General features: G+C 38.7%; 1 protein-coding gene across 4 annotated transcripts in view; it reads right to left on the bottom strand.

Moving 5' to 3' along the window:
• SLC44A5 (solute carrier family 44 member 5) overlaps nucleotides 1-21,397 on the bottom strand; it is a 62,171-nt gene that overhangs the window by 16,517 nt on the left and 24,257 nt on the right. For all 4 annotated transcript variants that reach the window (XM_053950371.1, XM_053950370.1, XM_053950369.1 and 1 more), the window contains 10 exons: nucleotides 17,648-17,696; nucleotides 16,157-16,230; nucleotides 14,198-14,282; nucleotides 10,159-10,243; nucleotides 6,932-7,060; nucleotides 6,091-6,151; nucleotides 4,338-4,461; nucleotides 3,372-3,455; nucleotides 745-857; nucleotides 187-318 (listed from right to left, as the gene is read on the bottom strand). In XM_053950371.1, coding sequence (XP_053806346.1) covers nucleotides 187-318; nucleotides 745-857; nucleotides 3,372-3,455; nucleotides 4,338-4,461; nucleotides 6,091-6,151; nucleotides 6,932-7,060; nucleotides 10,159-10,243; nucleotides 14,198-14,282; nucleotides 16,157-16,230; nucleotides 17,648-17,696 — 936 coding nt within the window. The remainder of the gene's footprint in view (nucleotides 1-186; nucleotides 319-744; nucleotides 858-3,371; nucleotides 3,456-4,337; nucleotides 4,462-6,090; nucleotides 6,152-6,931; nucleotides 7,061-10,158; nucleotides 10,244-14,197; nucleotides 14,283-16,156; nucleotides 16,231-17,647; nucleotides 17,697-21,397) is intronic.

Here is a 21,397-nt window from a genome sequence, read left to right as displayed (position 1 = left end):
TTACAAATATACTAGTCTCCTTAAAAAAAAGCATATTTTTACACAGTACAGAGAAAGGGAATTCTGCTTTCTTCTCTGAGCAACATGTGTAGAGGAGGAGATTTAACAAGGCAGAAAGTGTATTAAGACACTGACTGATTTTCCTGAATATCCATTAACAGATACCAAATGTAAAAGGGCACTTACTAAATGCTAACCATGTTTGCCTCAGTTGCAGGTACACTTTGAAGTCTGTCTGGAATCCAATATCATAAACAGTGAGGTCAGATCCAGGTATTCCTTTAAGATGATCATACTCCCAGTAACAATGCCAGATGCCTTTTAAAAAACAATCAATAAAATAGGAGTGTGTCTGAAGAGTGCAAAGACAAATTTAAAAAAAAAATCTTACAAGCCAAATGTTTTGCTTTTGTATAAGCCTGTCAGGTAAGCAAAACCCAAAAATGCGTCACTGTGAGACTAGCCAATTATGATATTATATATATGGGAAAGAAATATCAGTACAAGCGATTACAGACTAAGCATACTGTGCATAGGTAATGCAGGTTACTACATCTGCTGTTAAGTATTAGCACAGCTGGATTCTTAACTGCATTTTGCTGCCATTTATGCCCTTCTCACTTAATTGTGTCTAAAACTAGGCATTAATTCACTCAATTGTACCATTTAATTGAAGTAACTACTGATTTTCCAGACTTAAGCAGTAAGAAAAAATAGTCTCAGAGGCTGAAAAATTACACCTACCATAACCTATAATTCCAATCACACCAAAGATGAAAATCCAGAAGAGAACACCAGCTGTGAACCTCAGTAACACAAGGAACAGCAGACTCAGCAACATTGCAATGAACAGTCCACTAGAAAATGAAGAAACAGAAATACAGGGAAAATGAGTGTAAGAATCTATTCACTTTCTTACATTCCTGTTACTCCAAATGAGGGTCGCTTTATCTCATTATGAAATCTTCGTTATGAAATACACTCTCATGGCTGTTATCTGCCATTACAAACAAACAGCTTATATATGATGATCTCACCGGGCAGAGCCTGAAATGTTTATGTGTACTATGTTCTCAGGCTGGTTGAATGGGATTAATATAATGCCTTTTTTATCACGTACACCAGCTGATAAACTCACCACCTTTTTCAGGCCACAGTCTAATCTACGGTACAGAAAGTTAAACTGGAGGAATACCTATGTGTGGGGAAGTTGCTGGTTTACGTCCTCCACAGAAAATCCCTGCTTGCAAAGAAACAATGTTAGTAAACAACATTCTAGGAGCTTCCTAGGAGAAAAAAAATAATTAAATTTAGGAGGAAAACCATCAGGAAGTTAGGAGGACATAATTTCTACTCATCACTGCTTCTACTAATCAGAAGAGGAAATGATCAGGGCACTATGATGCATAGAAAGAAACTGTTAAGAGCCTTTCTATGGAGTCCCTAGGAAAGACATCTACAGTGCCTTCTCTTCATCAAGACAATAATGTAATGTAATGTAATGTTTGTTTTCATTTCACTCCTAGAAAGCAAGTCAGAAAGGAAAAAAATATTGCAAAACGCTTTTTCACTCCACAAGGCTTTCTAAACAATTATGAAGAAAGCAATATGAATATTAATCCCATCAAACAAATATCCACTTCAGGTACTTCAAAGAACATTTCATGTTTCATTATTTTTAGTAGGTGTTACATGCAAATTTTGTATTAGTACAGACTCAAAAAATTTAAACCCCCTTTTTGCCTGTGTTCAGTAACTTGCCTTCTGAATGTTTCCAGCGTATTTAGCCAATAACCAAAGCTATATAATGGGGCAGCCTGATCATAACAAAATCACATCAGCTCATTTAGTTAAACCTTCGTAAGTTTGCCTTAAGTCCTACCTATTTAATGGCTTCCTAGCCTGATGTACTTTCCCTTTCTGAATGATTTACTGAAATTTGGAATGTATTCCTCAAGAAAAGTTGTAGTTTTGGAGCTCCATCTTGAAAGCAGTAAATTACCTTTATCTAAAGTTATCTTTAGTTATACATGAGTCCTAGTAACACCAAAACTGAGTACACAGTAGCAACTGTCTTCAACAGACTAGTTCCCTTAAACTGAGGCTTGAAGCAGTAGTTCTTCTGGGGTATGCTAAAAAGACTACAGCAATTCCATATTTAAATTTTAATCCAGCCTCCCTTCAGTGTCAAGCCTTCACTGTCAAAAACTTCACCCAAACTCTGACACTTAAATATATTTGTCCAGAAATCATTTGATCTATGCTATCATTTGGTGAAATGTGTGAAGACTTCCTTACAAAAAAATACCATAGCTGAAATGTGGAAACTTGCTTCAATAGTTAAAATTTCTGTTCTTTAGAACAGAATGGTCAGCTCTCTGTCCAGTGTGTTCAACAGTATCTTCTTTGAAAGAATCTGTACCACAAGCCTGATTTCAATAAGAGATAGAGAGACCCAAGCTTGCTGAATATCTGTGAGTTTCCTGCTACTAAATATTTTGAGTATCGGACTATGAGAAAGCTGTCTTTCCACCAGTGACTGAACACCTTTAAAAGCTGACAACATGTGTTTCTGAACTGACTAAATCTCCACATTATTATCTAAAGTATGTATTAAATGCCGTGGATTTGCATTCAGGATTGACTAATGTATGCTTAATATGTGCATGTTAAAGGTTCTCACCTGGCGACGACTACTGTTGCTGTTTAAATAGATCAACACACTGGTCCATCAAAACCAATATTAATGGGCTAGGAATTCACAAATACTTACATATTTGCTTCAGCAAAGTAGCTACTTCTCTTGTTTCAGTGCTGCATTATAATTAATTGGTGAATAATTAATACTAATTGCAAGATCAAGTTAATACTGTTCAATACTTTTTGTTCTTGATGTTGCTTTACCCGCTGCACTGGATTAAAGAATTTATATTAAACTTAGGGATTATAATGGGTTTAACTGTATATTGCTTGTAGAAATTTAGAAACTATCTGTTTTATATATGTACTAGTGACACTTGGCAACTGCAACTGGTTTGAAAGTCACTTAATTAAGATTTTTCAGTTTTGGAATTGCTACACACATGGGTGCTGCAACAGAACACTGCTCCTCCTGATTTTCTGACTGGCAGGACATTAAAAAGCTATTCCAGATCAACTGACACTCTATGTATGTATGCTGTACTATCTTTACCTCATCCACAGAACCATAACAACCTTATTATCATGTGTGATGAAAGGAAATTACAGTTCCTCGTGGAGTTTTAAAGTAGAATATGTACCAAATACATACACAATCTAATTTTTTTTTAATTTCCTGCACATTCCAAAATGAGTTTGGAAACACTAAAAGTACCAAAAAACCACCTTACATTAAAATCCAATACCAAGAAATGGCATAGTCTTCAAAAATTTTCATTCCAACTGATCTTGCATCCAGGACATTATTGATGCCACTAAGAAAAGAAAAATCAAAGAAACGGTTGCTTCAGGTAGAAAAAGAGAATTTATTTAAACAACAAATATGATCAGTGAAAGAATTTGAAATATCTTTGGCAATGATAAGAGTATACTACAATTTTTCAGCCCCAGTTCTGTCACCAAGTCAACATCAATCACAGTTACAGCAAAGAAAAAATCTGCATAAGAATGTCTCTGCAAGTCCTGAAAAAAATTAATTAAAAGGCTTTATTGTCAGAATTGCTTATTATGTCACAAGACAAGTGTATACTATCAATATCTGCAATGTACCAAGGGACAAACAGTAGTGACTCTAGAACTGCTAATAGCATAGAACCAGAAAACAGGCCAGTGAAGCAACTTTGTGGAACTGTTTTTCTATCCTGCAGAATGCTTGCCCATATAATTGTTTCCTGAAGAATAGCCCAATACATTAATTTTTACCAGGAGCACCTGCTCAGATGAGGTGAGATGCCCAAAGTACTAGGCCAGCCCATGGTAGTGGGAAGGTCATCACAGAACAGCATAGCCGAGGCCATTCCTGGCTGGCCAGAGTCCTGCAGCACGAGGATTGCAGTTTGAACCTCATGTAACTTTCCTCGCAAAACTTATTTTTGCTAAAAACAAGAATTATTTCAGCAAACTATTGAGACCATCAGACTTAAGCTTTTTGCACTTTTTGCTCCTTTCTGCACACCACAGTGTTGGATTTCTTTAATGGAACTTGGGAAGTGCTCAGGCACAGAGAGACCATTTACTACCAAGTCTTGCTTAGGTACCCTCAGTCATTTGCTACAACAGATTCTGATTTTTTTCCATTACTAAATTATTGTGAAATCTCAGAATCCAACAAACACTGAAAAAAGGGTAAAACCTACTTTGCAGCTTCCCTGAGATCAGTTACATTTCTTGTTTTCCCTCTTCCATCTTTGAATGTAGTCTGATTTGCCACAGTCAATACACCATTCTTCGTAGAGAAGTCTGGGAAGCATCTCTTCAGAACTATTCAAAATATCAAAACAAAGCCTGCATATTACATTTCATGTCAAGCTCTGCTTTTATCATGTTTGTTTTGCAAGATATTTAAATAATTTCAGATTCACAGTCCACTGTATTTCAACTGATTATCTAGCAATATGTTGACTTTGACAAATCTTGGAAGAGCCATTGCATTCAAGATTATGATTTTTATGCTCTGAGGCTTTTTGTCTAAGCTCAGGCAGGGTGGGATCATAGATTTCAACTGGAGATTCTAGGTCCTACCAAATAACAACAGTACTATATGTAGGAGTTTAAGAATTTGTAATAAATGTGGAACTTACTCTCTGTCAGTATCTGGGCAGCTTATAAAAACTGCAGCTTCTCAAATATGCCGTTTTATGGTAATAATCAGACCAGCCCCCAGGGACAGATTCAACTTTACTGGTCATGAATCATATTAGCCCCAAAACAATATATAACAACAAGTGTCATTTTCCTTATATGTCAGATGAGCTCCAGTACCAGCCACTATCACTAGATATTCTTGGAGATTAAGCAATGGAAAAAAGACAGAAACAACTGGTTAGAGAGAGGGGAGAGGAGATTATAAAAAAGTGAGAAAAGGAGACGTCTGCATACTCATTTACTCTGCCCAGTTCTTTGCTGCAAAACATCCTTGGTTTCATTCCAAAGAGAAGAGCATGTGAGTCCTTCAGAGGTGTACTTCTCATAACCATTTAGTGTTTTCCTTACCAGACTCCAACAAATGCTGATGCAAGGGCTCAATATTCAGTCTGATGTATCTCCCCCAGCAATTACTCTGACTAAATGATTAAGCAACATATCTTAACATATCTTTTTCTCCCTCTGTAATCTTTGCCCATTGATGTAATCTAAAACAATATAAGAGCTTCGTTGCAAATTATTTTATGTCTTTTGGGTCAGTACTCCAGTTTTCATATAAATTCAAATTATGTTTTAAAAATTTAATCCATATCTTCTCCTTTTAATGACCTGCTCCTGGTTTACATGATCCCTACTTTAAAGTATGGCAAAAATAAACAGCAATTTCTTATTCCGTAAGATTCTGGGTCAATCCTACACATAGCAGTTGAGATGAGCAGCTGAGATGAGCTCTGATGATCAGTTGGTTATCTACTCAGAAACACCTGATGACCATAGTTTTTGCCCCTGAATTCCTCCGTATGTCCTGCATAACCAGCATTGCACTGAAAAGAGAGGTGCATTGTAACTGGGCTGAAGTATCATTTGAACTTCAACACCTGGCCCTATGATCCTTCCAACATTAGTAGAATTTTCTTTATGCCAATGGCATCGTTCCCTCTTGTTTTGGAAGGCACAATTTCAGTTGAAGAGCTTTTGCTATCAGTGATGATTCAAGAGCAAGAAAGAGCTCAGCTTGACCTGATCACATGCTGAATATTCCTGGATGACTGTTAGAAAAAATATCAATAAATATTTGTATTTTCAAATTGAATTGATTTACATTTTAAAACTGAATGGATGTGAATGTCAGATAACAAACAGCTCCTAGTGATGATGCTGCAAAACACATTTTGGACTGGAGTTGTGCTTTAATATGAATGGTCACAATCTACTAAGATGTGTATAAGAAGTAGAACCACTCACAAGGCCTGCTTGGAATGATCATCGAAGGACAATCTTCATCACGTAGGACTTGAGCAACAGACTAAAAAGGGGAAAAATAGAAATGCTGAATAATGGTATAACAGTGTAACAAGTGTTGCTGTTTTTCACCCAGTCTGAGGGAATGCTCCAAACTGGGCTTTGTAGCCTCCTCCCCAGATTTCACTGGTGGAGCTGCAAGATACATGTATATCTAAGTGAGAATCCAAACTGTCATTGTGATTTGGAAAAAGACTATTCTTTTATTTTCTTGTGGCATAAAAGAAAAGACCTTTGGATCAGCATCTAAGCCAGAACTGACTGGACAATTGTTCCTTGCCTACCCTTCGCCTTTTCTCTTAAAGAAAAGTAAGAATTTAACCCAATCAATACAGCTGAGTTGCAAGATGTTTTAAAGATGGGAGAAGTAATGCAGTACATTTGAGTGCAAAATCAGTTACATGAAGGATAGATTAATTTTCTCAGCTAACTTTCCAAGTAGCTATAGATGACTTAGGAGCCTTAAGAATTGATTTGAGACACTCCACTCTACTGCTGTGCGGTACTTAAGTCCTAAAGGACACTGCTTGTCACAGTACTGCAACTACATGAGTAGCTGCAGGTAGTCTTTTAAGCTAACAGCAATCATTTGAAGAGTGGCGGTTTAGTGTGCATTCAAGACCTTCAGCCTGGATTAAACAACTTTCAAATCACATAAATGGGACATCTCCTTATATGCTGAAATTAGAATAATTAAAATCTTTGATGCAGCTCAGTAAAATCATGCATATTAAATACTGCTTGAAGAAAAAAAGTACTTTATCATCTACAGATACATACACACCTTGCGAGGATTGTTAAAACCAGGTTTGCAGAATTGTCTGAAGTAATTCCACTGATCTGGTCTATATCTGTAGGAAGCCTGAACATCAATGTAGGTTGCAAACCTGTCTGGGCACTTTGAGACACAAAGCTGCAAGAAAAGAAAAAAGTCAGTAAAGACACACTCTGGGTGGGGAAGAGTAAGGAAAGTCGGTGTAATGAAACAGCAATAAAAATGCCACTGCCTTCACTAATGTTTACTGCAGGATTCAGAAAAGATATGTTGTCCTTTTGTTTCCCTAAATGAATACTTCTAGAATTCTTTGATAGAAAACACTTTCAAAGTGTGCTTTCCTCATATCTGGCATATCAAGCCCCTCTCTGTATCTTCTTAGGTACTACACATTCTGATAGGCAAGAAGAGCTTTCAGTCTTTTGAAAAGAGTATTTTTTTGGGTGGCAAGAGAAAACCGCTCAGGTCCTCCTCTACATCTATCAGCAGCAGTATATATGAGCAAGGTAGTGTGACAGTTACTTCCACAGGATATATGCAATTTCTTTCTACTACCTGTATAAGGAGAACTTTATTTAAAGAAAGTTTCACTAAAATCCAAAGTCTCAGGTACTGTTGTTCCATCCTTCTACACAACCTCTTCAGTCGATTACATCTCTACAAATATTGTCAAGTTAGGTGTAAATCACTCAAAATTGACTTTTAACTGTAGACTAAGAATAGAGTTACAAATCCAGGGGATGCCTATGTCAAGAATGATGCCCACATGACTCAAGGTACAGCTGTTATAAGCTGGATTTATATGAGAAATCAGGTGAGGACTAGGGTTTATTGAAAGCATCCATTGAGAAGTTGTGATTTAGATTTAAGATACGGGGAAGTGGCTGCCCCATAAACAGACTCTGAAGGTTCTGCTGGTCCCTGGAATCACTAAGGACAGACATTCTGACTCCTCAGCGTTAAGACTGTGAGGTAGTTTGAATTCCATCTTTATAGCAAGTTCAGCCTTTTCTAGAAGGCAGTTTGTTTGCAAAGCTGTGCTATCTAAACACCCTTTGCAAAGCTCTGCTGTCCAAGTACCAGAGAAACATCATGCACAAAAACTGTCTTTCATGTCAAGGGCATTCCATCATAAATAATGCAATGAAAAGAGTTTTGGGAAGAGGCCTTGTACTAATCCTTAGAACGTGGCAGATACTGCAAGAGGGTCTTTCTATATGAGTATTTCAGTCCTACAGACTACCCACAGGTGAAGGAAGGGAAGGGAAAAAGGAAGGAAGTTGTGGAAGGAAGGAAGGGGCGGAATGAAGTTGCAGAAGGAAGGAAGTAAGTGGCGGAAGGGAGAAAAGGAGAAAGGGAGAAAGAGAGAGAGAAGAAAGAAAGGAGGAAAGGGAAGGAAAGGGAAGGAAAGGGAAGGAAAGGGAAGGGAAAGGGAAGGGAAAGGGAAGGGAAGGGAAGGGAAGGGAAGGGAAGGGAAGGGAAGGGAAGGGAAGGAAGGGAAGGGAAGGGAAGGAAGGGAAGGGAAGGGAAGGAAGGGAAGGGAAGGAAGGGAAGGGAAGGGAAGGGAAGGGAAGGGAAGGGAAGGGAAGGGAAGGGAAGGGAAGGGAAGGAAGGGAAGGGAAGGGAAGGAAGGGAAGGGAAGGAAAGGAAAGGAAAGGAAAGGAAAGGAAAGGAAAGGAAAGGAAAGGAAAGGAAAGGAAAGGAAAGGAAAGGAAAGGAAAGGAAAGGAAAGGAAAAAGGAAAGGAAAGGAAAGGAAAGGAAAGGAAAGAAAGGAAAGGAAAGGAAAGGAAAAAGGAAAGGAAAGGAAAGGAAAGGAAAGGAAAGGAAAGGAAAGGAAGGAAAGGAAAGGAAAGGAAAAGGAAAGGAAAGGAAAGGAAAGGAAAGGAAAGGAAAGGAGGAAGGAAGAAAGGAAGAAAGGAAGAAAGGAAGAAAGGAAGAAAGGAAGAAAGGAAGAAAGGAAGAAAGGAAGAAAGGAAGAAAAGTTTTGTCCTTGCTGGGGCAACAGGGGACTAACAGGTACACACTTTATTATAAACTGTTTGCTTTCTATGAAACAGGCAGTGAAATGTGCTGTCTATGGACCCAATGGACTGTAATAACAGCTTTCAAATCCTGTCTTAGTCAAGAACTGAAGCTCTGCTCATGTTAGTTCTTGGGGGTTCTTTCTCCTGCCATTTATATGTACAGGTCAGGAATGAAGGACCCTGTTTGCAGTTCAAAAGAGGAATGATAAAAAAAACTTTCTTCATCATTTTTCAAAAAGACCAGTAATTTAATCATCCGCAGTAACAAACAGCATTCAAAAAAACAGCATTCTTAGTTTTGGAGTTGTTGCATATTTGAAAATGAACAAAATAACTACTCTGCTCCCAAAAACTTTCCTTCAACAACTATTTCACCCTATTTGATTCATGGCCATTGCCAACTTGACCACAGCACCAGTCAAATCCCACACAATGACTTCATATTTCGGAACAGACTGAACTGTTCTAGCAAAAGAGTCTAAAGACTGCAGGGTAACAGAGTCAATGTCTGCCTGTGGACAGATGGGGATTCCTGAAGCAAATCTGCAGCTGATGGAGCAAGTTTTCATTCTGACAGCAATTAGTCAATGTTAAGAGGGTTCTTGCTCTTTCTTGTTGGAGATTTCCATGATTTATGCTCAGGAAAATTGTCTTGTAAGAAAGATCAGGAGGTTAATCTTAACCCAAACAAATGCAGTGACTGGGTTTATTTCACAACTTCCTGAGGAGCCACAGCACAACAAACGGAGTAAAAATTGTGACATAAGGCAAGAACAAGCTTTCAAAATCTTTGGTTTTCAAAGAGCCACAGGCTCTAATCACACCCAGATACTCCTGTCACTGGCAATATGCACATTTTCTTGAACATGTCCAGCTTTGAAAACTTTAGGTCTAAATCAATATTTTCTACATGCACTGAATACTACTGGATAGCTGCCTGTGATGAATTCATAAATAAAAAATTGTTGTATTCAAGTCAGTGGACTTTTTTTGTCTACTCTTATCCAAAATATACAATCTCGTCCATTTCCATTTCATTTTTTCCAACTGTCATACACTACAGAGAGTGTGCTTACTACAAGTCATTTATAGAACAACCATGTTGTATTTTAAAGTGAATGAATAAAAATTTCTAAATCCAAACATGTATCATTTTTAAGCATCATGACTAAGATGCAGGGAAAATATTTTATCTCTACATTTTCACTCACCTGTGTTGTAGGGCACTGTAGGTTTATTAACACTACGGGGCTGGCACATTTCAGAATATTGAAGTAAAACAAAATGGTCTTGTTCCTGTGGAAATGGATATAAGATAACTATCATCATAAATATAGGTGCTTATACATTCTACCATTCCAAAATTTGTAGCACACATTGATATTTAAATTATTACTATTATTACTATTACTGTGAACATCCATACTGCAAACACAAGACAAAAAAATATCCCAAACAGACCTTGAATGTTCCACATCAAGACATCTATGAAAACAGAAGTATTTTCTCTAAAGAATGATAATTTTGACAAGCTTTTCTCTGCAGCATGATTTTAAGCTGAAACAATCCATGTAGCTGTAGTCCTGCCTTGAGAGGGTGAGGTTTGTAAAATAACCCTGCAAAAATATCATAGTCTCTGTGCCACCAACATCCTGTGTATGAAGTGCATGCAAACTCACCACCAGCAAATGCTTCACTGTAAAAGCTGCCTAGTTTTTGTTGATCAGAAGGTGGCACCAAAATCAATCTGAAGCTTTTTATGGTTGGAAACCAAAAGCAGTTGTCCAGAAAACAGAATATAATAGCATTTTCTAATAACACTGACAAGATTCCCCTTGATATAAATAAGGGTCAGTCTGTCCATCCCATATATTTGACATTTACTGGAATTCGGAGCTTTCTGGCAGCTGTCACTTAAGTCTGGATTTGTTGGAAACTTAGGACCCCAAGGTCTCTTGATTTTAAGACTTGGATTTTGAAGACAGCAACACGTGCTATTAGTCTTCACTATGTCAGAAAACTATCCGATAGCTCTAGTGAAGAGAATACGGCAGTAGACCTGCCCTTTTTAAACAAGACTTCAAAGCCAGCTAGTCAGGGTTATGCTGTGTCCCTGCATATGCACCCCAAGAAATGGTGCATATGCCCCACTGTGGACTATGGGGCTACCAAGGGCTACCAAGTTGATCAGAGAGATGGAGCACCTCTCCCATGAGGAATGGCTGAGAGAATTGGGATTGTTCAGCCTGGAGAAGAGAAGACTTCAGGGGTGTCCTAACTGTGGCTTTCCCTGAAGGGAGCCTACAAAATCTTTAACCTGAAGGGAGTCTACAAAAAATATAGAGTTGCTAATTACAAGGGCCTTGAGAGATAGGACAACAGGGAATGCTTCCCACTGACAGAGAGTAGGTTCATATGGAATATTGGAAAGAAATTCTTGGCTGTGAGGGTGGTGAGGCCCTGCACAAGTTGCCCAGAGCAGCTATGGCTGCTCCATCCCTGGAAGTCTTCAAGGTCAGGCTGAACAGGGCAACCTGGTCTAGTGGAAGGTGTCCCTGGCCATGGATTGAGGGTTGGAATGAGATGAGCTTTAAAGTCCCTTCCAACTCAGGCTATTCCATGCTTCTGTGATGTGCAAGAGACTCCACAAAGCAGTATTTGAGCCCCCACTGACCTTCACCATGGCAATGCAGCACAGTGGGATCTCTGTCTTGTGAGCAGGATGGCAGTATTAACATTGAAGGGTGCTTGGGCTAACAAGGCTGCCCCTCTTCTATCTGTCCTGCTTCTACATCTCATTGTATCCCCCAGTCTGGAACATATCCTCTGTTCTCCCACCAGCATGTGACTCCCACCAATTGCTGAATAGGGCTATGCCATCAAGGCCATTATATAGCACCACTTATAAGACCATTATATAAGACCATTATATAGCACTGTGGAGTTTGCACATTCAAACTCCATTTAAGACTGGGATTAACTCAACTGTCTAACATTTTTTACAAGTTTACCTTTTTTTCCATTGAGGTATATTCTACTATGCACTGTTTAAGAAAAGATGCATCCTGGCAAAACTAATTCACCACCATTAGTTACTCTTTCTTTAAATTAGTAGAATACCATTTTGGACTGAAATGTCATCATTCTTCAACAGTTTCTTGATGGTATTTATGATCTGTGAGCTGCTCAAAACCACTAATGAATTCATTTTTTATTCTTAGCCCACTTGCTGGTATTGACAACAGAAAAGAAATTTTAAATATATACGTAACACATGAAAACACCCACTGAGAATTAGGTCTGTATTCTGTATAATGAAACTGTGTTGTATTCCATTAGTACATTATGCTCTGTAGAATGCAAAACAAATTCAGAGATTACACATCAACTAATGGACAGATTAAAAAAAGACATTAAGAGGTATAACAGAGACTTTCATGATGATACAAAAAGAATTTATTTGACTGCACGGCATTCATTGGAGTTCAAATGGGTAGAATTTTTGCACAAGCTGTGAGTGTTGGCTTTGTTTCTAACATGCCTTTTCTACTCCTCAGTGAGATTGCTGAAAATACTTGTTACAAGGACAAGATTCAAAACATGAAGACTGTGATTACTTTCCAAGAAAAATGTCTCAGACTAAACCCTTGGGGACTTCAGAACACCACAGCTCTGGGTTAGTCTTTCACACTGCTTACTTTCAGAGAATCTGAAAAACAATGGTATTGACAACTGCCTCACAAGCACATCCTCAGCCCCACTCCAGGGACTAGAGGGACTCTTTCAGAGGGGTATCCTGGCCTTCTGCCATAAACACTCTTGCTTTTCTAGTAGGTTGTATTATGTGTCTTCTGATTTATATTTTTATAAGAATCTCCTCAATGTACCAAATAAATGCCAAAATGCAGTCTCAGCAGCTGTATTATTTTCCAGCAATCCTATATTGGGAGGGTCATTTGTAAATACAAACTGAAAGCCACAGTGTAAGAAATAACTAAAGGAAAGACTCAAGTAAGAAAAATAAAATGGAATAGGAGTGAATGGTAAGAATCAGAGAGAAACATGTGACTCCACATCATACAGGATACTGAAGCTGTGTGTCTGAGACTCCCACAGTCATTTGTCCACTACTTCCTACTGGCAACAGAGGGGGCAAGGACAAATTGACAGCGAGGCGGGGAGCAGAGAAGTGGTGCAGTGAGGGAAACGCACACATCACTACAACTTTCTCCTCCTTGTTTTTCCTCTTCAGGAAGTTTGACTCTCCAACAATTGCTGTGAAGAATAGTCTGAGGGAGGAACAGGTTTTCTTTCACTAGCCTGTTTCCCCTGTAAAAAAAACTTGGGAGGATATATAGCCCTAGCTCTACTTCTGTTCCAGTCTCTTATTTCCTGCTCCTCCCCTTCTGAACTGCCCTTTGGACAGTGGCTTCCTCATTTTTTTTTCCACAGAAAACTAAATGGAGAAAAAAAGAAACAGCAAAGAGTTGTTATCAAACACTATCATAGCATCCACATTCTTGACAGTGACAAAGGCATAAAGCATGCCTAAAACTTACCTTTCGAAAGGAAGACGGTGAGTGAAAAAGAAAACATAGATGCGACATCTTTCTTCCCTGAGCGACTACTTTCATGTGTAAGTACTCTGTTGGTATCAACTAACTAATTTAACTCTTACAATTCAAAATCTAAAATGACTGAAAACCAGAGACAAGTAAATAGAGCCATTTGGCTCTATTTACCTCCTTTTTATGCAAGGAGGATGTGGTTACAACTGCCAGTCTCCCGGACTACTCACTCTCCTCTCTTCTGGCACAGGAAAAAAAACCAAGAGCCTTTCACTACAGACTTTTCTGTTATTTGGTGTATGTTGAGAAAAACTATAGACCAGGCTACAATGCCTTAAGACTTCTCTTATCCCAAGGTGGATGAAGAATTACTCAACAGGTTATGAATTACCCAAACTTTGGCAGCTAGAAGATGTGCCAGCTAGTCACTCTCTATGCAACTGCTGACACAATCTTTAAGTTATATTGATACCTTACGAAAAATATTCTCTAAATGACACAAACAAGTGCATTACAGTAATAATTTGGATCTAGATTTGAACTGGGGAACTAATACATTTCTGAACTTTATTTGGAATAAATACAGTAAGAGTGTTACTGTCTCTTAGACAGAGATTTGAAACCTCAAGTCTTATTCACAGTGCATGAGTAAAAAAGGTACGTGAATGGATTTAGTACTCACTCATTGAGGGTATCTCTCTGACCACAGAACTGCCCATAGCTGTCAGTTGGATAAATCACTTTCCTGGGGTCCCCGTGCACCCAAGCTGCAAAATACACAATACTACTTAAGATATTAGTCAAGTGTTCACAGTTAACGATTAAAATCAGCTAGCATGAAAATGTATAACTTCTAAAGTACCATTTTATACTTTGTAGATCAACACTGAAGAGTACTGATTAGTAGATTTCCTAATGAAATACTAAATTGCAAAGCACAGTTAGTTGTACTAAGATATGGATTAAACTGTAAGAAAGCAATCCAACGCTCCAAGTCCCTTCCAGCCCGACCTTGAACACTTCCAGGGATGGGGCAGCCACAGCTTCTCTGGGCAACCAGGGCCAGGGCCTCACCACCCTCACAGGAAAAAATTTCTTCCTTATCTCTAACCTATCTCTGCCCTCTGTCAGTTTAGAAGCCATTTCCCCATGTCCCATCACTCCTGTCCTTGTGCAAAGTCCCTCTCCATCTCTCTTGGAGACCATTTAGGCACTGGAAGGAGCTCTAAAGTCTCTCGGAGCCTTCCCTTCTCCACACTGAGCAACCCCAACTTGTCAGCCTGCCTCCATAGCAGAGGTGCTCCAGTCTTCAGAGCACTTCTCTGTTGCATCCCAGGTTTGGGTTCAGGCAGAGCCGCACTTCTCTGGACTCGCTCCAAAATGTCAATGTCCTTCCCGTGCTGGGGGCCACAGAGCTGGATGCAGGAGTGCAGATGGGGTCTGACAAGTGCAGAGCAGAGCGGCAGAATCCCCTCCTTTGACCTGCTGACCACACTTCTTTCAACACAGCCCAGGATACATTTGGCTTTCTGGGCTGCAAGTGTACATGGCTGGCTCATGCCCAAACCTCATCAATCCATGTTGCCAATTCCTTCTCCTCAGGGCTGCTCTCAACTCAAATTGTTTTTCTCTAACTTCTGCTGCCTGAAATTTTCCATCACATTTACTTTATGATCGCGAACTTATCAAACTGTGCCATTTTTTTGAACACACTTAATTCTGAGGGTTTTTTTTAATCAGTAAACACATGGCTTTGAACTTCTCCCTAATTACCTGCAGAAAAGCAGCTCTTCAGAGAAAGACCTTGGGGCCCTGGGGGACAACAAGCTTTCCCTGAGCCAGCAGTTTATCCTCAGGGCCAAGAGGCTGATGGGATCCTGGGGTGATTCAGGAAGAGCATTTCCAGCAGGTCAGGGAGGGATCCTGCCCCTCTTCTTAGTCCTGTGAGGCACCTCTGGAGTGCTGTGTCCCACTCTGGGCTCACCAGGACAAGAGGAACATGGAGCTCTTGGAGCAGGGTCAGCGGAGGCTGTGGAGCTGATCAAGGACCTGGAGCATCTCTGTGCCCAGGAAAGGCTGAGGGAACTGAGGATGTTCAGCCTGGAGAGGAGCTCCAGCTGAGAGGGGTCCTCAGCCCTGTCTGTCAGCATCTGTCTGTCAGGGAGGGGGCAGAGCATGAACCAGGCTCTGCTCCAGAGCCCAGCAATGGCATCAGAGCAATGGGCAGGGACTGAGCCCAGGAAGTTCCACCTGAACACGAGGAAGAATTTCTTCCCTGTGCAGTGATTGTGCACCTGAACAGATTGCCCAGACAGGGTGTGGAGTCTCCTTCACAGGGGATATTCCAGAACCATCTGGACACAATCCTGTGCCATATGATCTGAGATGACCCTTCTGAGCAAGGATGTTGGACCAGATGACCCACTGCGGTCACTTCCAGCCTTACCCAGTCTGTGATTCTGTGAATTACAACAGATACCGAATGTTAATTAATTATTTGCTTCTATGAAAGGCATTACTTACTGATTGGAAAGCTTTGCACTAATATGAGCAAAAAGGACATTTCAGTCTAAAATTCTAACATTCACAAAGCTGCTTCCCCTCTATATGAAAAGGCATTACTATACCTCTATTTACTTACCCACAACTCCTAATGCAATGTAACCCAGAATGACAACTATGAAGATCACACAGCAAATAATGTCTGTGCAGTGCCTAGGGGCAAGAAGAAACACTTTTTAAAAATAAGGTGTTTAATATGACCCTTCAAAACCACTGATTGTCATATGGTATTTTAACATCTAAGTAAGATATCTGCACCAGCACTTTGCAGAAGTTTTAGTCACAAACTCATGTTTGAGGTGTACGGTCCTGTTTTTGCAGCAAGACCAGCAAATAAATGTGTATGCTTTTTTCACTGTAGACAATGGAACATATTGAGGAACAGATTTAAATATTGTTGAAACAAGTAATACCTTACAACACTGAACCCATGAGATCGTTTATCATACAAGCGATCATATAAGTGGCAAGACATACTACAGGACATCTGCCTCAGAAATCATTTTTAGCATCTGCCATTCTTTTGTTTTCCAATCTATGTTTCCTCTTACAGAGAAACATTTTTAACATAAAAGAGATAAAGGGAGCAGATTTTTTAAAGAGCTGGAGAACTTGAAGTGTGTTTCCAAGTGTGGACACTTCTATAGAGGAGAACAGCTTTATCATCTCACTGAAATAAACTTTTGGTGAGGCCAAGGTGGTACAGGATCCAGGGTCAATATGACAGTAACCTAAGATAGGACAACTACTCAAAATTGAAGCAATGCTAAAACAATTTTCCCAGCCTCCACTCAGAAGCAGTTCTGACACCATTCAAGCTTGGCTTGATACACTGGCAATATCATAAAGATACTTCACAAATTAGGATGAACTCCCTAAACAAGTATTTCTATTTATTTCTAAAATTATTAGCTTTCAGAGCGGAAGAACCACATCTTGCATAGACAAGGATGTGTGTGTGTTCAAATGATGTAGTATGACAAGTCTGCAGTGTTCTTCTCTGTCATAAATTTTCTCCTGAGAAAGGTAAAACTGAAATAACTCATGATTCTCTAATTTGTTCTTCTCAGTAAGAGCAGCAAATGCTGGTTTAGAACTTAGCTCTCTACATCTGGAAAAACACTGAAAAATTGCCCATTATTAAAAGTTGGACTTGATGATCTTGGAGGTATTTTTCAACCTTAATGATTCTATGATTTCCTTAGATGCTTTCTGAGCAATTTCACTCTGCTTGTAAACTAATGAACCTTCTAAGTGGTCACATGTTTTCATCTGCATTTCATAAAACTAAGTGAAGTCAAGCCAGATTGTTCTGGTAGGAGGCTCTGTCACAAAGAGGTGTATCAGAATCACTGCACGTTAGACGGCGAACACTAGCCACTGCAAGGCACACACAATTGGCATTCAAACTAAAAGGACTTAAGAGAACACAGCTTAATGCTCCCTAGTAATCATCTATCCTCAAGGGTAGTAAAGACAGTGGTCTGGTTTTAGAAGACTTGCAGAATCAAATTTACAAGTTTTGCTAACAAAAGAATTTTTAAGACTTTAACAGAGTTAGGATATTTACCTGTTATGAATAGGTCCTCTGAACTTCGGGTCAAACTTCCTTGGTTCACCTGCATTTAAAATAAAACAGTATAAAAGCATGCCCTTATTTAAAATAAAACCTGTCCAGAGGGGGGTGTTAACACCAACCTTTGAAAAGCATCTTCCATGTATTAATATTTAATCAGTTTTGTTAAAATCATTTCATATGGGCAATACCAGTAATTCACCAATAAAATTACCTAGGTTTTGTATATAAGAGATTAAAGCTTTTTCCATTCTAACTTAAAAATATTGAGGGCCTCACATTTACAATGCAATAAATTAACTTTAATGTACATCCTATGACTACGTCTATGCACAGGTTTATGATGTATTTGAGAGACAAGGATTATGCCTCCCAGTCACAGGCTAAGTGTGTCTGACAGCGAGTAAATGAATCAACCTTTCTGCAGTTACAGGTTATGCACTTCTGATTTTTCTTCCGAATCACAGACTGCTAAAGGGTTACAAGGGACCTTAAATATAATCTAGTCCCAACACCTCCTGCCATGTGCAGAGACACCTCCTCCCAGACCAGGCTGCTCAGAGCCCCATCCAACCTGCCCTTGAACACGGCAAGGGTTGGGGCATCCACAGCCTCCATGGGCAATCTGTTTTTCATGTGGCTATCCTGGTTAGCACAGTTCCAACTGATTTACTCTACACATAAAAAAAACGATATTAAAAACCTAACAAATACTAACCCACCAACCTGTGCTTCTAGTGGACCTGAATAAGAGAAATTAAAGTATGCTCTCACTTGGTAAAGAGTAATAAAAAAATATGGTCCAATTAAAATTTTTAAGTTTCTGTTACTGTATGAAGAGAAACAAGCAGCTTTTCATTCAGCAGACCAGAATTTGGATTTTTCCTTTTGAAGTTAGCTATTCAGCTTTAGGGGACTTTTTCTTTACAAAATTCAATGATTATGAAGATTTACTGAACAAAACTCTGTGCAATGAAAAATTACTCCTTCATTCAAATGCCAAAGCTACAATACAAATTACTCCTTCAGAGTGCTTTTCCACTGCTTTCTTAAGGATCTCCTCCTATGAATATCCCTAGTATTACATGGTACTACCAGCCAAAATTTCCTCCCCTGGGAGGCCCAAAGAAAAATACTTATTTTTGTAAATTAGAGAACAATTCAGCAACTTCTCAGAAGCAGATTTTGCTTATTAACTACATGCCAGACTTTGTTCTTGGTTTGTATCAGAAAAACCTTATCAAAATACACACACACACACACCAGTACAATAAACACAGCAGTTAATAAAATCCTATTTGCCCTTCATCTGAGGTATTCAGATCCACCTTAGCAAGCTCCAACAAAATTATCTTAATACAGAAAAGACCAAAAAATTAAAACTTTAGAGAAGAGATGTATGACAGCAATGCTGGTGAGTGGAAGAAACTACTCTGATACATGGTCAGGAAAGCAAATGTACCATACACAATACCTAATGTTGGGCCAACACCTGTATATTGAATGAACCTTTTTGAACAGAAATTTCTACTACAAAGTAATTTTTCACCAGAGCAAAACCATATGTAACATCACACCCTATAGAGAAGTTCTAGCCTTAAGGCACACTGAAGTTGAACTTCTGTTCTTTGCTCATACAGGACCTGTTGAGCACATGAGGACAGCCACACCAGATCACACAAAAAAATCCACCGAACCCACACCCCGAATCTTATAAGGCACCATATGTGAGGAGGAATGCCACACCAAGCCAAACACTGTAGTATTTCCCCAACACTGATGTTACAGACACTTGCAACTGCATTTTTCTTAACTAGAAGTACTGACTTTGCATTTAATAGCTGTGAGTGAACTTCTTTTTCATTCATTGAAAAATTGAGATTCAAGGAATCTCTATTTACCTTACATATACTTTAACAATTTGCAATGCTCTACATCACAGAGTATTACAAGTTAATCACAAACATTGAAGTGCTACCTCCTTTTATCTATTTTAAGCTTGCAATCAATCAGTTTATTACTATACTGTGTAACATGGCAGCATGTTATGCTAACAAAAATGTTACAAATTATTATACTCAAATGTACTAGTCTGCTCAAATGTTTCTTGTACATAAGCTTATATTCCTTTTCTTACCCTTTACAGTGCTACTACAGATCACTAGAAAAGGAGGGACCAGAATGGCACAGGATATTCACCACGTATATTGGACATGATTTATATAATCCTATAATGACTCTTTCTATCTGACTTCAGTCCATTCCTAACAATTCTAACAGTCTACTTGCTTTTATGGGCAAACATTTTTACTGAGTCACCCATTAAGGTACCAAGTTCTCACTCTTGAATTTTAGTAGTTAGCTCAATCCCACTACTGGAGGAGTCTATTCTCCAAAGCTATTCAATGTTCGCCTTAAAAATTAGAGCAATCAAGTAGAATGAACACTTTGAAACTGTGCAGGCGACAAGTATTAAAATACTTCTGGAGATAGAAGTATTTATCAAAAAGGATTTTGATAAACAACACTTCAAAGTGATTTTTGTAAAGTAACAAAAGTTGTAAAGACAAACTCTATTCAGGAATCCATACAGAACAACTGATTTCAAAAACACTGTTGAGAAGAATCCTAAAGGATTACAGCACACTACAAAGAGAGAATGAATCAGTCAAGCAATGTCTCCAAAAAAAGCACCACTCTTTCAAGACGTACGAGCATGATTGAAAAAGTCACTGTTCCTTGTGCTTGGGAACACGTGAGGCCTCAAATGAATAACTATTTTTAGATCATGGCACTAGAATTTCAGAAGATACAAATAAACTGGAGAGAGTAGAGGGACTTATTAAAAAGAAGATACTAGGAGGTTTACAGAAAGCAATAAATGAATGCAACTTCAATGCCTGTGATTAAGCAAAGGAGCACAAAATAACAGTCTTCAATCACCATACAAAATTTACAACAATCAGTAGTTCTGTTTCCTCTACCAGTTAGATAAACTAACCTCATTTGCAGCAAGGATGGTTTAGAGTAGGCATTAGGAAATCTTTCACGACACAATTATATACTGAAACACACACTGGAATTTTCATCACAGTTTTTAAGAAAGGATTATACAAATATCATTTGGGAAGAGAACAGGAATACGTAACATCTCAGCACACAGACAGCCAAATGGATCTAATAAATAAGAGGATAAAAACAAAGCACTACAGAAAGGGAGCTCTAATTCAAATGGAGACTCTCATCTCCAACAAGCCAGAAGACAGATGCTGTGAAATAGAAGTAACTGCCACTAACAGCTGTAAAATTATTGCAGTACTGCAAACTCCTTCCAAGAACATGGCTCAAACTACCTCCTCTGACACTGAGCTCTTGGTATAAATTCATTACAGAATATGGTAAGAAACAGTAACAACATTTGAAGTTCAAAATACACTAGAATTCACTGTCAGTAGTAGTCTGGATCCCTGGAACACTCATTACAGCTGATCACAACTCGTTAAAGCTGATCAGTTTCATGGAACAACAGAAAAAAAATGCCATTTGTTTAATCTAATTTTTCTAACTTAATTCTAAACTAAATTCAAATTCTCTACTTTATTACTACTATTCTTTAAAAATTCAGAAGATTTTTTGGGGGATGAGGTGGGAATTATTTATGTTTCTAGTATCTACATTGCTCCTGGTAAAAGCAAACCACTTCCCCAGCTATAAAAGTCCAAATATATTTAGAAAGCAAATTCC

The sequence above is a fragment of the Vidua chalybeata genome, chromosome 9, assembly GCF_026979565.1.
Source record: "Vidua chalybeata isolate OUT-0048 chromosome 9, bVidCha1 merged haplotype, whole genome shotgun sequence".
NCBI lineage: Eukaryota > Metazoa > Chordata > Aves > Passeriformes > Viduidae > Vidua > Vidua chalybeata.
This window is presented reverse-complemented; position numbering and strand designations above follow the sequence as displayed.